This window comes from Enoplosus armatus, chromosome 9 (genome assembly GCF_043641665.1).
Source record: "Enoplosus armatus isolate fEnoArm2 chromosome 9, fEnoArm2.hap1, whole genome shotgun sequence".
In the NCBI taxonomy this organism is placed as follows: Eukaryota; Metazoa; Chordata; class Actinopteri; order Centrarchiformes; family Enoplosidae; genus Enoplosus; species Enoplosus armatus.
The window spans coordinates 15,439,020-15,456,476 of NC_092188.1; the positions used below are offsets into that span (position 1 = coordinate 15,439,020).

At 40.3% G+C, this 17,457-nt stretch overlaps 1 protein-coding gene across 3 annotated transcripts in view; it reads right to left on the reverse strand.

Moving 5' to 3' along the window:
- LOC139289703 (focal adhesion kinase 1-like) overlaps nt 1–17,457 on the reverse strand; it is a 44,476-nt gene that overhangs the window by 10,250 nt on the left and 16,769 nt on the right. Inside the window, exons 16-27 of one of the 3 annotated variants that reach the window (XM_070911319.1) lie at nt 17,217–17,237; nt 15,462–15,559; nt 15,190–15,274; nt 14,956–15,056; nt 14,271–14,386; nt 13,650–13,750; nt 13,404–13,493; nt 12,999–13,203; nt 5,786–5,897; nt 4,043–4,481; nt 3,591–3,964; nt 61–138 (exon numbers count right to left, since the gene is read on the reverse strand). In XM_070911319.1, coding sequence (XP_070767420.1) covers nt 61–138; nt 3,591–3,964; nt 4,043–4,481; nt 5,786–5,897; nt 12,999–13,203; nt 13,404–13,493; nt 13,650–13,750; nt 14,271–14,386; nt 14,956–15,056; nt 15,190–15,274; nt 15,462–15,559; nt 17,217–17,237 — 1,820 coding nt within the window. Of the gene's footprint in view, nt 1–60; nt 139–967; nt 1,007–3,590; nt 4,482–5,785; nt 5,898–12,998; nt 13,204–13,403; nt 13,494–13,649; nt 13,751–14,270; nt 14,387–14,955; nt 15,057–15,189; nt 15,275–15,461; nt 15,560–17,216; nt 17,238–17,457 lie in introns of all 3 variants that reach the window. The other 2 variants (XM_070911320.1, XM_070911318.1) reach the window with 2 other exon arrangements.

Consider the following 17,457-nt stretch of genomic DNA (forward strand, 5'->3'; position numbering starts at 1 on the left):
AACACAACATTTGCAAAAGAGGATTTAGTCTTGTGCAGTCTGAGGAGTTTGTCTGTGTACCTGGTAGTGTCCAGGATGTTGGGAACTGGGGTAAAAACCTTCACTGGAGCGAGGACTGGGATAGCCTGGTCTACTTGGCTACAGACAGACAGACAGAGAGAGAGAGACAGAGAGAGAGAGAGAGAGAGAGAGCGAGAGAGAGAGAGAGAGAGAGAGGAATAGAGGTTGAGCAATAGACAGAGTCAGAAGACAGAGGGGGGAGAAATAAAAATACAGTTACAATGCTTATTCGTCTTCTTCCCAAACTGAACGTTAGAAGACGGGACACCAGGTCATTCAGACAATCAACACACAAACCCAGAGGAGCTGTTTGTGTGGTTGAGTTAGCTGTCAATCAAAACAGGGAACACCCACTGGGCTGCAACTCCAGCAAGCTGTTAGTTAGTGGTTACAAACATCAACACCCATGGATTACCGGTATGAACTATGTTATAGTCGGGGACTATCGATGTGATGCAGGTGTGCATAAAGTGTTATGGTTGCACGTTCACCAAAGACCTCTCTTTAAAGCACTGGCTTTGTCTTATTTTGGATAAAAAAGGATGTACTACAGCTGAAAAGGTTGAACGAAGAAAGTGTGGTGTAAAATACAGCATAACAAAGGGAGTTTCTCCTGAGAAATTAGACTTTTTAATCCAAGCTTCTGCTGAATGCTGCTGGCTAAAGAAACAGGGGAGAGTGAATCTGCTGCTTGTCTCTTTGCTGGGCACCAGTAGCTAAAAACAGAAGTGCTTGGTGAACCCACAGCCTTGTTTCCTCTCTTGGTTTCTGGTGATTTGTTGAGATGAAGCTGTTGAAAGTTGATGAACAGTTTCCCATCTTAGAGTGACGGGAAACATTTGTCTTCATGATTTAAACTTGTCTAACACAGAGCTCATTTCGAGCACAGCAGTGGCGTAACCTCTACCTTCCACAGCCTCTCATAGTAGCTTTCTCTGGACCACACCTCCGACAGCAAGACAGACACAGGGAGGGAAACATACAGCAAAGAAAGACAGGGAGGGATGGAGGGAGGGGGACAAGGAAAGAAAAAAGGCAAAAAGTAGGAAGGGAGGGAGGAAGGACAAAGAGAAGCAGACAAGACAAAGAAACTGAGGACGAGACAAACAGGAGCTCTCAGACAGAGAGGGACACGTACTGCATGTTGTGAACATGCTCACACATGGAGGGACACAAGGTTCCTTGAACGAAAGTATATCTTGGAAGTTTAAATCTACCCAAAACAGATTCACAGCCCTGTGGTAGTCAATCCATGTAGAGGGAGGTTTCCCTGAGAATACCCGGTTTAAAGATAGACAGACAAACACAGGGACAACAGACAGAGTGGAAGGTGAGGTTAATGAGACAGGGTAGTCACACCAGGGTAAGACATAAATTGGTTACAATCTGCTGGCAAAAATAAGATAATGCAATTTTGACACTTGTGCCACATGCAGGCTATGAACACTACAGCTGTTTCTGCTTTGTTTTGAGCTCTGTTTGGGGTCCCACTAGTGCAGAATCTGCAACCTGTTAATAATAATAATAATAAATGTTGCTACAACCTCCTTTCAGGAGGTGCTTTGCATCTGATGAACTAAATTCTCAAGCCACAGGTATGTGAGCAGTATAGACTACTTTAGTCTAACAGATTTATGTTGGGACAAGTTAAATGTTATGAGATAAATCTTTAGCGAGAGCATGCAAAGTCACTTTTGGGTTGTAAGAGAAACTATTTTGAAACATGGATGTTGTCAATTTACCGCAATCTATTTGACATTACATTTAGCAATTAAGCAGGTTGTGTACAAAATGTGATGTCTTGAAATTGTTGCATTTTCTAATTACATAAGGTAATTATTTTTTAAATCATCCTGTTGTTGTGAGACACACACTGTTACTAGCCTGTAGACCCAGGGCATAGCTCTATGAAGAATTTTAGGAATGTTGAGTAGCACAGTGTAATTAAGATTTTCTTTTTACTTCATGTATCACTGAGGGGCACAAATCATTGACTCCCACAGAGACATATCTAACACCACAAGGGTCACAACGTAGTGAAAACACAGCTCTGTAACAGGAACTGTAACAGGAATTTCTCACAGCCAAACAGAAGATTGACTGATACAGCTTGACTATATTTCTGCCATGCTTTCTCATTGGTGCCACAAATATCTCTGATTGTAATAGTATTAAAGTTTTAACATGAAAGCGTGCATTTTCAAGCTCACAGCTCATGTTCTAAACACTTTCCGTGCATTGAAAGTCATAATTCTTAGCAGAAAAGGGGCATGTGGGAGGTGATGTTATAGCTCAGCAGGAGGACTAAACATTTTCTCCAAAAAACAGGAGCACCTAGCAACAGTTAGCTCAAGGTGACAGAGAGCCAGCTCTGTATAAACAGGCTTAAGTAGAGACAGACCTTTTAGCTAGCTCTTTATGTATCTATAGTAACCGTCTCAATCCTAGGCTTCACACATTCTTACAAGCTTCTGTAGTAAATGCAATAAATCTGTGTGACAGAATACAGACCCATAGCATTGTTTTGAATTATACTGTAATATATACAGTAGTTGAAGCTCTTTCCTCTTGGACATGGCTGAGACTCAGAGCTGGCAAGTGGAAAAGTTGTTACATTAGCAGTATTAGTTCTGGACTTTGGGTTCAGCATAATGTAAAAAATGTTTTTAACATCCGTTTTAAGCTCATTTCACTTTTTAAAAGCTGACCACAAGAGTCTTTTTTGTCAATCTTGTGAATATTAACTTCCATGTGTGTTAGATGGATCCTACTGTTAGCCAGTGGATTTAGGATATTTGACAGGCATCCCGAACAGGCTAGAAATAGGGTGCAATAATCCACAGATACATCAACACAATGCCTGATGCAAACACATACATCTGTAACTACATTCAATCACGACAGAGAACTTTCAACAGCATGTACAACATAGATAAAGCATGCCGCCAGGCAAAGCATAAACATGCCAATTCACCTTCACGATATTAAGGCCATACATCAAAACATGTTGCAACATTGTTTTCTGAGCCGGTCCTGGAAATTAATACTAATATCATGCGTGCAGCCAAAATTCTTTCTTTCTAGAAACGTTATTTTTGGGTAGAAATTTGACTGAACCACATCCCTGTGTGGCTGACACTGGGCTTATTTAACTTCAGCTTTCACGGAGTGGACATGAAAAAAAGAAAAGGGATGTGCGTGTAAGTAAAGCAAAAGGTACTGAATGCAGTGATCGGCCAAATGCTAAACGAGCACTGAACATAAAATCAAAGAAAATAAAACCTTAAAGGCCTCGAAAACATGATTTATTTATTATTATCTTATTATTATTATTATTATTATTATTATTATTACTGGTTTCAAAGTGAGCAGGGCTCAATCAAAATGTGATGACAATTGTTGCGTTGTTTGCTTATGTCTTAACAAAAGGCCTGACTGACTTTATCTGGATTTGCAACTTTTTTTGACACAGGTTTGTTTTAGTCATTAAAGAAAACAGCTTTAGTGCAGTTTAACAGTACACCACCTGCCTTCAAGGGTTTGGACATGAGTCTTTCAGAGCAGGGGATGGAAAGAGGTGTATGGTGGGTTATAGGGAGGCTTGGTATTCGACTGGGTGGATGGGGGTTAGCGGAAGAGAGTGTACAGGCAGAGGGTACTGGGAGGTTTCTTTCTATCCGTGGAAGAGTGAGGGGGGCATGAGAGACCAGCGGGGGCCTCCCACATAACTGCACAGCAGGGTGTTGGTGCTGGGGGTCAGATTCAGGTTGTATTGGGCTACTGGGATTAGTTTGGCAGCCAGGGTGAAAGCTGAGGGCTTTAAGATTGGAATTTGACCTGGGCTGGGAGTTTTGGAGGGTGTGGGGACAAACATTTGACATTGTGTGGGGCAGAGAGTTAAGGTTAGGACTAGATTGGGAAAGGAGCGGTGAGAAGTGCCAGGGATGGGAGTGTGAGGTGTCTGACTTTGGCTGGGATGAACAGAGCAGGTGGCTGTTAGCAGAGGGATTTGTCTTGTGGGGGCAGCTGCCATTGGACAGGCTGTCTGAACTGGTTTGAGGTGGAGAGTAGAAGTTAGCATGAGACTGGAGGAACAAGCTGGGATGAGCTCTGGATTCAGGATTCAACTTGGTGTTGTGCTGAGAGAAAGAGCGATTGTAGTAAGTGGAGTTTTGAAGAGGAGGTGATTGAGGCAGAGGATCGGGAATAGAGGAAAAGTGATGGGGAAATTGCAGAGATGATGAGTAGAGTGGAGGAGTGGGTAGGTGAGAAGAGGTGCAGGGAGATGAAGGATGAGGGTTTCCAAGGCAAAGGGAAAGCTGTGAGGCAAAGCGCTGGTTTGGATGGCAATGGTGGTGAGGAGAAGGAGCAGACAGACAATCCAGACTGAAGGTTGGCTGCAGGGAGGGACGACGGCTGGGCTGCAAACAGAAAGTAGAGGAGGGACAAATGGAAATAAAAAAAGGAATCATGGAAGACATGAAGTAGACAGGTGAGACATAGAGGGTTGAACCGAAGCACAGACAGAAACGCACGACTGTAACCAAAGCCATACAGTGACTGTGCTGCTGAAGAGCAAGCACGAGGGAAAAGACTTTTAACTTGCACAAAACATTTCAATTCCTTTTGTTGTCAATAAAATGAAACCAAATTAAGATTATGGAAAGGACAACTGCATCACTGAAGGCTTAAAAAAAGCAAATCTCTCAATCGTATGAACTACTGTTCAAGACATATGGCTTTAGTTGTAACCCCAAGAAGCAGTTAACAGATGCTAACAGCAGGGGCATGGGGGCAGTAAGTGAGGGTGAAGCAGCCAACAGCTGGGGAAACAAGCTGTGAGGTGGGATGGTACTAGTGGAGGTGGGAGTGGGGGTGGGGTTTATGGACTAATTATTCAGGAAATTCACCTTGGGTACACATTTGAAGGGAGTGGTTTATGTTGTAATGTAAATCGTACATCTTGTTCCAGTTCTTGATCATTTTTCATAGCATCATATGCATATTACACAAACCCAGTAAGTCTCATTTGTTCTAATCTACGAGGCTGTAACATCATCCTTAACCTGCCCCTCATCATCCTGACATATCATAAGAATAAATTCATGCAAACTGACAAAAAAAAGCAAAAAAAGTGTAAAATTGTAACATAAAGGTCACATGACCAATGGCCTTATGACTGAAACATTCACTGTCTCCTTTTACATATTTTTGCTTCTGAATAGCCTCTTCTTTTTGTGTGAAGGAAGTTTTTCCTATGATATGGGCGTTAGCTACACACATCTAACACATTTGTTTTTCTTGACCTTGATTATCATAGTAAGAAAATCCCACTTGACAACTGACTGTTGGCAATAATTTCAAGAAGTATGTCACCAGGATCCTGCAGAAACCTTGTACATTCAAAGAGTCAAAATATACAAATAAAGGAGACATTAGATTAAATTAGTTACCAGTTGAATCATTTCAATGCCTTCATGTTAATGGAGGCCACTTGGAATCATGAGTGATGCAACGACAACAGAAAATATATCATTGACTCCACGTGAAATCATATCAGAGAGGCTGTAATCCCCAACTAAAGAGTGCATGGGACTCGCAATGATCAGGGAGTCTCACTGCAAACAGCACAAACACAAACATACACTCTTTATTACTACACCTGTTCCACTCATACAAACACACACAAACAGACACAAACACATGTGGTGTAGTAGTGCCTTACTTTTGGTGGTGCGTCATCGGACCCTCCAGAGTCCCAAGAGACTGTGACCTGTCTCCTCATCTCCATCCTGCTCCTCTCCTTCTGCTGGAGCTTCTCCTCCTCTAATATAGTGCTGGAAACAAGGAGAAAAAACAAGATGATGTAACACAAAAAGGGTACTGGTATTTTACGTGAGAATGTCACCTCATTAAATCCAGCGCCGGAGGCAAAAAAGGTGATAAATAAGTTTTAGTGTAACACAGACTATTATCTCATATTCCGGTGTTGTTAATGTCAATATCTATAGTACAAATGAACATATGGCGATAATCACTTCAGTTATTATTATATACGGTATACAGACCAACAACCACCTGCTATAGAATTTCCATAGAATTTGAGGTACTAGGTTTTGCATTTAGTACTTTAAATTTGACCTCCTAATATACACACAGGTAAACTCATACAAGCACATGCTCCTACACATACGTACACACAGCACAATGTCTTCTTCAACAGACAAGTTGTTTTTAAAAATAAACTGTCAGCTTAAGTGGTTTTCTACCTCCTGCTGAAAATATGAAAACTCACTGACAACCCCATAAGCACAAACACACATCATTGTGTTTGTCAGAGCTTCATTACTGTGTGCTCTAACACCCACACAAAACTCATGCATGCAGAGCATTCCTCCTGCTGTCTGTACAGAGCGTCAAAACACAAACTACTATAGTCATAAGAAAAACAAATTCCATTTTGTTATGAAATTGCTCAGTCTCTTACTACCATTACAATTCCTCCCAGAATGCTCAAACAATTCCCAAAAATATTCATTGAGCCAATACAGTGATACAGTTCAAGCCACTGTCTGTCTGTCTGCCTTGCAGTGGTGCTGGTCATCTGCTATGATGCAACATCTACTTTAATTTGAATATTGTGCCTTAAAAAAGACTAAATTCAGTTAATGTTTCAACTTTTGCCCTTCACTGTTTATTCACACCAGCTGCTGATAGCATCTCTTTGCTATGTTGGGCAAAACTGTTAAAGCAAGAGAAGCTGTAAATCTTCGGGTGATATTGCTTAAGAACAAATTGAATCACTTGAAGGCTAAGCAACGTCCCACGCCCCAAACCCAACATTTTTAGGTCTAATGTAGCCAAAGATACCATGGTGAATTTACTCGCTAAAATTATCCTTACTGACCTGTTCCCTGGGAAAAACTGCTGCTAAGCCAAACCCAGATTCCCAGAGGAAGGAGCTGCTGCTGAGGAGCTGACTGCAAACTGAATGGTTGGACAATCCAACACACAGTCAATCTCTTTCTACCCTCCTTTCCTCAACAAGCGTAAGAGCTATTTCTAGTAACATCATTACCCTCCTGTGCTGTTGTCTCCTGCCGTGTGTGTATGTGTGTGGGTGTGTGTGTGTTTGTCCGAGAGTGTGTTCTTGCACCTGTCAAAGTCCGTCTCCTGTCAGGTCTCGTCCTTCCTTTCCATCACAACACACATTCACAAACACAATACCTGAACTGAAATAACAGTTTTATGCTAAAACACTGAGCTGTAAAGACAGATGGCTGCTATAAACAGGTAATCTATCATTTCTCATTGCTTCTGGATGTATTTATTTGCATTTCAAAACACTGTCCTAAAATATTTAAAATGATTAATTGTGAATTAAAAAGTAATGTATTTAATTAATTTGTTTTGTTTTGAAATTTACAATCATTTTTAACGGATTTCCTTTTGACTTTCTAAAAGAAGAAATGTGGTTGCTTTAGTTTGGTTTGGTGGAGTCACAGTTAATTTTCAGTTGTAATTTCTCTGTAGAGTCATTGGCAGGTATTAGTAGTATTATGTGTTATTATTTTTTCTTTAAATGTTTGTCTTTGGCTTCATCAGACTAGTTAGACAAATCCTGCGTATGTGTTTCTTATTTCCTCTAGCAAATAGGTTTTTCTACCAGAGTTGTGTTTTTAACAGCATAGCTGCTGGTCTTTTTATTTAATGTCTATTTAACAAAGCAAGTCATTCGATGCAAATGCAGTCAGTCATGATTGAATCTGTAAACCTTGCCTCACAGTTTAACAGTAAATGACATCACTTATGAAGAAGTGTGATGACGATAACATCAACACTAACGGTCTCCTCCCCCACCTACACACCACATCACCACCTGGAATAACAGGGTCTGTGCAGTTTATTTACTCAGGCTGGGCTGACTGCCCGATCTTGGACTCGCCCTGCTTTACGCTCACGTACTTCTCACCTGAGAGCTGCCCACTAAAACAGCCGCTACTGATGGAAACTGAGCAGCACGATTGAGGTACCTGGGCTCGAGTGCACTGAGATGCAAACTGGACTCCCCGGGAAACTGCATTCTCTTAGTTGTACACTAATGCTATCACAAAGGCAGGTTTATACATAAATATAAACAAAACAATGTTGTTTGTAGTTTAAGATTCCCTGCAATCACATGTGTCATAGTTTAAGATTCCCTGCAATCACATGTGTCAATAACTTAGCTTCCAGTAGACGGATGCAAGAACGATGGAGGTTGATTCGTAGTTCGTCCTCTGATTTCATAATGGGGGACAACAAAATGTCACGGCCAAAAGCAACCTGAATTTTGTCTCATGTTTGACATATAAAAATATAATTTTCACTCCTCCGCATTCGTGAAATAATGAATCAATAGCTCACATAAATGTATCCATGTCTTCAAAATTACAAATGCTTTAAAATATGTTGAAAAGATGCAAGTGAAATACTGACGTCACATTTTATGTATACAGCATTACAAATCAAAGAGCAGCAGGGTGGCTTTAAATCAAGCTGAAATTCATGGCAGAAAGCAGCTACCCTGCTGACGCTGACGTGCTCTTGAGCAAGACTCCAGCTGGACTTGAAGGACTTGGGACTGTGGATTCTGTTCCTCATCACTTACATTGAAATTGATTTACAGGTTAGGGTTACGATCTTTTTGAACCTATTATTTAAGTAGGACATGCAAAGAAACACATTTCAAGTCAAACAACCAAATTTTGAATTATGTTTAAGAGGCACACAAAATGTCTGCTCTAAAACAGGTTTGGAATGAACCCACAGGTACTGTAGCATCCACTGAATGCAGCACACATCAACAGAGATGAAGTTGTGTAAAAGGAAAATAAATGATTCACTCTATTGTAGGCTGACATCACAACATTTAGAAAGCCTGAAGAGACAATAGTTTACCTTAAGAACAGGCCAATCCAATAGCAGTGGAGTAAATCCAGTTAAGCTCTTCTAGCAGAATAATGTAGCCACTAAAATGATGATGGGCCGGTGGCAGTCAGCACTGATAAGCTACTGAAGGTCAACATGAACAACAGTAAAAGATCCCAAGGATAAAACCCACTACTCCTGGCAGGATGACTCAAACATGCTCTGTTGCAGCTGAACAAAACACACCTATACTACAGGCTAAAGTCCTTCACCACACATAGACTTCACTATCGGGATAATATGATCTGAGAGTTAGGAGCCTTGGTCCACCAGCTCTAACCCGGGGAGTACAGTGCTGCAGCAGCTCTGCTTGCATTTTCCCTTCCTTCTTTCATTCTCTCTCTCTCTCTCTCTCTCTCTCTCTCTCTCTGTTCTTTGGAAAGCTGTAGGTCCTGGCAGCTGCCCCCCCCCCCCACACACACACACACACACACACACGTTGGTCCGCCATCTAGGAAAACTGTAGTAGTAGCTGAGAGTTGCATATTTGGCAGGAGAGACCTATAATTGATATTATGATATAAAAGCCAGCCAGACTGAAAGTAAACCAAATTGTATAACCTTATATGGCATGACTTTCCCCTATTAATAGCCAGTGACCACAGTTAACATGGTCAATATTGACTTGGTTTCCAAGACACTGCATGAGGCACATTGAGGGTTCCTCACTATTTCTTCATGCCAACATTAAACTAAATGTGCTTTATTTTGTCAGATTAGCACTCAAACACAGTTCACATGTACTTTTCCACACTAGGCTTTCAGCCCATTAAAACATATACAACCACAAACATACTACATATATACATGGGTCAGACTAATAAGCCGACCTCCACGATGTCAGGGCCAGCACTTGTTTGGAGCCAAAATAAGAAAAGTGAGATCAGGAGGACACGATGAAAAGGTGAAAGAGGTCAGGAGGAGAGGATGAAAAGTTTGAGGTTAAGAGAGTGTGAGAGGAGAAGAATTAGGGGGAGAATGAGGAAAGCTGACATTGAGAGAATTGGAAGTGTAATTGTGGTGGAATTTAAGGTGTGAGTCACGCTGGTTTTAAGCAAACTCATAAAACCACAGGAGTTAAATATGAGCTCTTATTTTCCTGTTTCTGTGTGTGTGAGAGAGAAAGAGAGCAAGACAGAGAGAGAATGTGCATGTTGAAGGAAACAATGATGGCATCTTGCTGTGCTGCTGAAACCTCCGTTGTTCTGCTTGTGCATATATAGAGTTTGTGAGAAGAAAATGTTTCAAGCCTCAACACCAATGTGTATGATGTAAAATGTACAAATAAAAACATTATGTCAGTTTTCTCCAGGTGAATTCAGTTGAGTGACAAGAAAAATGAAAACATAAGTGTGGAAATAGTCTTCATGATATTTATCATTTGTCGTTTTAAATAAAAAGGTTATGTTTAAGAAATACCTGAAAACCTGATACATGACTACACCAAGTTCCAGTAGTGTACTAGTGTCTCATCTGAGGTTCTGACCTTGACAGTACTTAAACTAATGTGAAATTCATGTAAAGCTGTGTTGCATATAATATTCATCTGGTGTTTCCACTGTACAGTTTCAGTTTTCACTCAGCTTGTTGTACTTTTAAAGCAGCCGTCTGAAACCACCAGCATTACTAAGATCTATCTTGCCATCAGAGGTGATACTGAAACATCACTTCCAATAAACTACAGGTCTGTTCATGTCGGACTGACTGTGAATTGTTGAGTCATGGTGGCTGGGCAAAGCTCTACTCCTGCTGAACCCCTACTTACCCCTGCTGTATACCATGAGGAAGATGGAAAATGTCAATGAGCCTTGATGTCAAAGAAATAGTGCTTGCTTGCTCCTTCAATTTTGTCTTCAAGAAATTTGAAATAAGGTTTTACCCACTACAGTTTTGCTGGTTGTCGGAGGGAGGGTCTTAGATTTAAGCTCATACTGTACCTCTGTCCTGACAGGAGTCCCAATTCTGTTACACAAATCAGAGCAGAAGGTCTAGCATGAATTATAATCACATACTGTAACCCTACACTGGCCGGCATAAATCATAAAAACATGTCAGGTTTAAGGGGTCAATCTCTTTCTTTACTTGCTTAGTAATATAATCGTTTTTTCCTCTCTTCTTGGCACCTGATGATGACAACGTGCCCCTATGTTCTCTGGATTTAAATGAAAAGATTTTGTTTAGGTTTTGCTTGAGTGGCCCATGTTGTGAGCACAACTCTCAGTAACTTTAATAAAACATTTCACAAATGGTTAATTGCCTTGCCCAGTTATTAGGATGACATTATATGACTCAAGAATAGGTTGGACCATTCCTGTTTAATGGGGAAAATCACAGCGATGATTTACTCTGGGGCTTAGCCAGTTTTGAAATTGCGTACAGTGTTGTCTAGCTCTGCCTTATCTAATCACAACATGCCCGGGATATTGTCTCTTGATAGATAAGGTCTCTCTCTCTTAGCAAATCTGTTTCCAGGCAAAGCCAGTAACAAGGCAGTGATGTATAATTTAACAAGGAGGCAAGGCGTGACAAAGATATCTTTCATTTAATCTATCTCAGTCATCATCACATCTTTGTTACCATGCCAACGATAATGTCATCAGCCCAAACAGGATGTGGCCTGTCAAGTATTTAGACAGTAAACTTTAGTTTTGTTTTGGCTCTATATTCTGCTCCTTGGATTTGAAGAGAAACAATCACTATCAGGTTAAAGTGCACAGTTTCAGGTTACATTTAAGGGTTTACGGGTGTCGTCCTGTGTATACATACTCTACAAGGGTAAAAATGTGTTAGGATTTCTATATTATTCGCCAATATGGATGTAAACTACGCCAAACACCCTTAAAGTTGAAAGTGATCAAAATCTAGTTCCAGTGTGATGGAACAGAGCAAAAAGCTGCACTGTATGTCACTGACGGAGACAAGGTGGGAGTTTCATTTAATACTTTACAAATCGTAACTGTAGTCATAGTCAAAAATCCACAGCATGTTTGGGATATTAAAACACTGTGTTGAAAATATACATTGTTGGCCATATAATTGGTATCCTCTCATCACACATGGCTTTTGCACAGGAAATTATTTCCCCGCTGCGTCCACGTCCGTTATCAAAAATGTAAAATAGTATTTTAAATTGGATTAAATCAGAGCAGACAAAAAGCACCTTCCTGTCAAGACATTGAAACGATCCATTCTGCTATCTCAGTGAAAATAAGAAGGCGTGTAAATGTGACCTCAACTGTCTCTATTTGTCTGTCGACAGAAATTTCATCTGCTTGTCTGATCCATCCGCCTTTAATGGTTCATTCTGTTCTGATGTTTAACCAACAGCCAAAGACGAAAAAGTATGTTGCTTAATTTTTGAATGTATACTATTTGCTGTAGCTCTTGGCCTGCCCCCTTCAACTTGTTACAGTATATCACCATGATTAATGCAGACACTGACACCTGCTGTTGGGAAGGTGTAAGGAAACACTACTGGAAAATATAATTTACTGTGGCACACACAACTACTACTGGGAAAATAGCAAAGAATAACATGCAGTGGGATTCACTTTGATCAAATATCACAACCTTACTGTTAAACGACATTTAATAAAATTAAATAAACAACTGAGCAACAACTGAGCCTAGTATCATTGTCATGTGGAAATCAAAATGGGCTGTGTAATGGGTGATTTATTGAGAACCTGTCGAGGTAAAAACATTAAATGTGTAAACTTTATATATACGTTATGTAATAAATGTGCCACTGGAAGTCATATCATTTTTTGAGCTTATTTCACTATAATGCATTACACAAGGCCCACAATGAGGGACAAAAAATGCCTATTGCAAATAGCCACAGAGCGGCTCCTCCTGTCCGCTTGTCAAAGTGTCCTTGAGCAAGACACTGAACCCCCAATTGCTCACACTTACAGGGACACACAAACAGACTCGCACACACTTTCAAACCACACTCCATGAAGTACCTCAGTTGTGTTTTGAGTTCAGTGAAGCGTGGCCTCTTGCTGGGATCATACGACCAACACTTTGTCATCAAGCTGTAGAGAGTAGGAGGGCACTGAGGGGGCATGGCCAGCCGCTCGCCGTTCTCTATCCTGCCGATGACGTCGTTGTTCTTCACACCCTGGAAAGGCTTGATACCGAACATGAGGATCTCCCACATACAGACTCCTATGGAAAGACAGAAAAACATAAAAAGTCAATCACTGAGACAGCCACCTTAATTGCTGCAAAGGCAGAGAGTAAAGAGTAAAACAGAAGCAGACTTCAAACTAAAACTTAAAAACCTGCTGCTACAGCTCAAAACATCAGGATAAAACTGACACAGAAAAGAAGAAAGGAAGAAAACAACAACACAGACTTAAACTTACCAAACATCCACACATCACTGGCTGTGGTGAATCGTCTGAAGTTGATGGATTCTGGAGCCATCCATTTAATAGGCAGTTTACCTTTAGATGCTGAAAAACAGGGATCAGGAGAACCGTGTTACACTCAGTTCATGTCAGTCCTATGAGAAATAATGGTACTTTCCTCCAGGTGTTATGACAGACCAAAGAAAGTTAAAAGGAGACGATGAAGTGTGCATTTATGGGAACGCTGTGTGTTATATTTACCTTTGTAATAAGAGCTATCTTCCATGTATCGTGACAAACCAAAGTCCCCCAGCTTTACACAGTCGACTGTAGACACCAACACGTTCCGTGCTGCGATGTCCCTGAGGAGGACAAAACCAAAATGAGAGGAAGTCCGAGACACTTATTATTAACATTTATTCTGTTAATCTACTTTGACTAGACACATGAAGTAATAATTTACTTCTTTCATGTAGCTTCTGGAAAAACAGCATGATAAGATGTTTAGCATCCCTCATTCAACCCACTGGATCAGTTTTGGGCATCCACATGCTAGGACTTGGCGAAAATATTTTTTTTCCATATCCCAATATGTCCCAGTTTTTTTTTAGCAGGACATACATTATTTTATTATAAGGCTTCCAGTAGGTGGCAACACTGGCCTGTGGTTTACAGACAACGTTTATTTGCCATAAAGTAATAATCTTTCACATCCGACTGCCTTGGATCATTATCATAATAACCTGGAAGCAATAATTATTTGGTAAATGGATCCACTATTTCATATGTACATTATTTTGCTCTAGCCACTTAGCACAACTATTCGTTTTGTAGTGGAATATTAACTTTTATTTCTATTTTAAAATAGACCCTAGTGCATACCTGTGCACAAAGCGCTTGCTCTCCAGATATGCCAGTGCCGTGCTGAGCTGGTATGAGTACAAGATGAGACTGGCCAAGTCTAGACTGTACTTCCTCACCTGGAGAAATGACCGTAACTATGGAGAACGAAGAGAAAAAACACAGACAAAAGGATATGAGAGAGGGAGAGAGAGCAACAATTTTGACCGTGAAAAACAGAATACAGATAAATGGTGAGAGGAATCAGAAAAAGCAGAGGAAATAGACCGAGATATAATGAGTGAGACAAAGAGAAATAGAGGGAGAAATTGAGTGTGACAATAACTATAGTTACTTAAATAGTTCTACAAAACAAGCTGTGCCATTGCCAACAGAAGATGGGAGCTTCTTCCTTCTTGTCAACGAAAGAATGTGTGACGTAGAGCATGCAGGTATATTTAAGTTAGGCAGTTGATGGCCAGCTATCTATCGTTCTGCTGCCTACATACACGTATGTGGAGTGATGCATCCTGAATTGAGATGTGCCATTAAGAAAACCAATATCACCAACCAATACAGATGTTATACAAATCATATTTCAAACCAAAGTAACTGCAATGTATGTATGTAGTTTCTATGATGACTTTAATAAGCCTTTTAACACATGCACACACCCATGTAAACTAACAGATAATGTACACCCTACAAATTGCTGTCAGTGTCCTACCTCTCCAAGTGTGCAGAGCTCCATGATGATCCAGACTGGATTCTCAGTGATGACTCCCATCAGCTTCACAATGTGGGGGTGGTCAAACTGACGCATAGTCACTGCAGGGAAAGAAGAGGGGGAAAGGTCAGTTCACAAACAGCTTGCAATTCTTTCTGTACTAAAAGGGCTATTCTTGAGTGAATAAATGTTGGCAGGTAATATTTGAGAAACACACACACACGAGGAACTTACATGCTTCTTGGAGAAACTTTTCCCTGACGCTGTCTGACGTTGAGTTCTTACACGTCTTCACTGCCACAGACAGGGCTGGGTTCTCCTGCGAGAAACAGATCCAAGCAAACAACATAATCAGCATTACAAGCATCTACATTCAGCATATTCACTGTCTGCTCATAACTCAATAGACAGTAGCATTATTAATCAGATTATTCAGATCCAAAGCTACTATAAATCAACAGCTACAGATATTAAAAGCTCCTGTGTGTGAGAAAGAGACTACATACCGGGCTGATGTAGACTCCTTGGTGGACGTCTCCAAACTGACCCTCACCTATGCAGCGTCCCAACTCAATACGATCCCGCTGAATCTCATAGTCCCGAGCTAGATACACAATATACATAGACATGAACACACACAGATACAGACGCACAAAAGAAAACAGAGTAGACCTTCAGATACACACACATCAGTGCCCACACATGCACTTCTTTGTAGTTAGGCCTTGTATTTACCAAGCTTGTCAGAGCGCTTTACAGTGTGTGGGGTTCGTTTAAATTTCCCTTTAATCGCAGAAAATGTACAACAGATTCTCTGGATTATCAAGTTTTGAAACAAATCTTTCAGCAAATGTATATAAATTTGACACTATTATTACTATTTAAAGGAGTCGCAGCTCTGAAAACATTTCAGACCCGACCACACGCTGTAGAACAAACTCAAATCAAGGGGTTAGTTGAAACAGAATAAAGTATTCAAATGTAATTATCCACCTTCCTACTCTGACAAGCTTAGTTTTACAGTAATCAGCATAGCTCAATGTCAACAGCATGCAACAACAGCATCAGCAAACCACAGCCAGACATGCCATGTAACACAGACAGACAACAGCCAGTAACACTATGTATGTAGGTATGAACATGAATTTCCACATTAAATCAAATGTAATATGGATAAAGTCAGGTGGATCATATAATAGTGAGACATAATTGGCAGGAATTCAAAGCTCACAGGCTGATATAGGACCAGTGTTACATTTGCTTGGTCCAAAAGGAATTTGTATCTCAGTCAATTTTCAATTGTTAAACAAGGCTAGTAAAAATGCACCATTTTCATATTTAGTTTTAAGAAAATAGGAATCAAAAGTCTGTGAAATGTTGGCTGTTGAGAGGCTGGTGGATTTGCTTTGCCTGATAGGCATGGCACTGTTGACCTGACTTTGTCCATGTAATCAGCAAATGAATATCACATACATGGCGCCATAAGTTCACAGGATTTGACAAATCTGACTTCTCTTTTATACTGTTATGACATGTCCAGCACATGTGCGACCTTTAGAAACAATCATTATAAAATGCCTGTAGTGGGAATGGGACTAAATGAGGTTGCAACATACAGTAACCAAAATATACAGTTGGTCATAATTAATGCCTGTGTGCTCTGCCTCTAAATGTCACCCATGTAACCTGATCTTAAAAAAGCCAATCATTATGGTTAAACAATGGAGTGGGACTGCCCTGTTTGTTAGTGGTTTGGGTTTTAAATGTAACAGTATATATAAATTGTATGTAACTGTAACTGCATCTATTTAAACCCTTAGCTCTCACTGCACTTCCTCCTTCAGGCCAAAGGTGTAGATAGGAGCATGCTCTGAGTCAACATGATGTATAAAAAACTTTCTGAACTGTTGTAGGTGTTACCCTGAGAAGTAAATCATGGTTAAACAGCTTGCATTACTCTGCAAGTCAATGGTATGATTGATCTGTACAGTCATTTAACGGAATATTAAAATACACAAAATACAAGATCACTGTCCAACAAATGAGACTCAGCTCTGAAGATATCATCAATTCAGCCCCAAAACTGGCAGTCCATCAAACATCATCAGAGGGGGGGTCAAATCAACAGGGTGCAGATACAGAAATAAATCTGGAAATTTTATCTTACAGTTGCAAGCAAACATAAAATAAGGGCCACAACAACCACCAAATCAAAGTGCCATCACAATACAACCAGACTTATGGTACGTTCCAATCATTACCTTGATCTAGTCCATAGTATTCTGGGAAAATGGGTTAGTGATAGGAGACAGAAATAACTAGCTGTGAGTACAGAGATTCATAAATAGTTACTGCAGTCTTTATTATATATATATATATGATAATATTACTTTAATTGCCATGACTGTAGGTGTGACAGTGATGCAGCCAAGTTAGAGCTACTGTGTGTTAAAGACAATAGACAATATAGGTGTCACCAAAGCCTTTTGTTGTGTTTTGTCT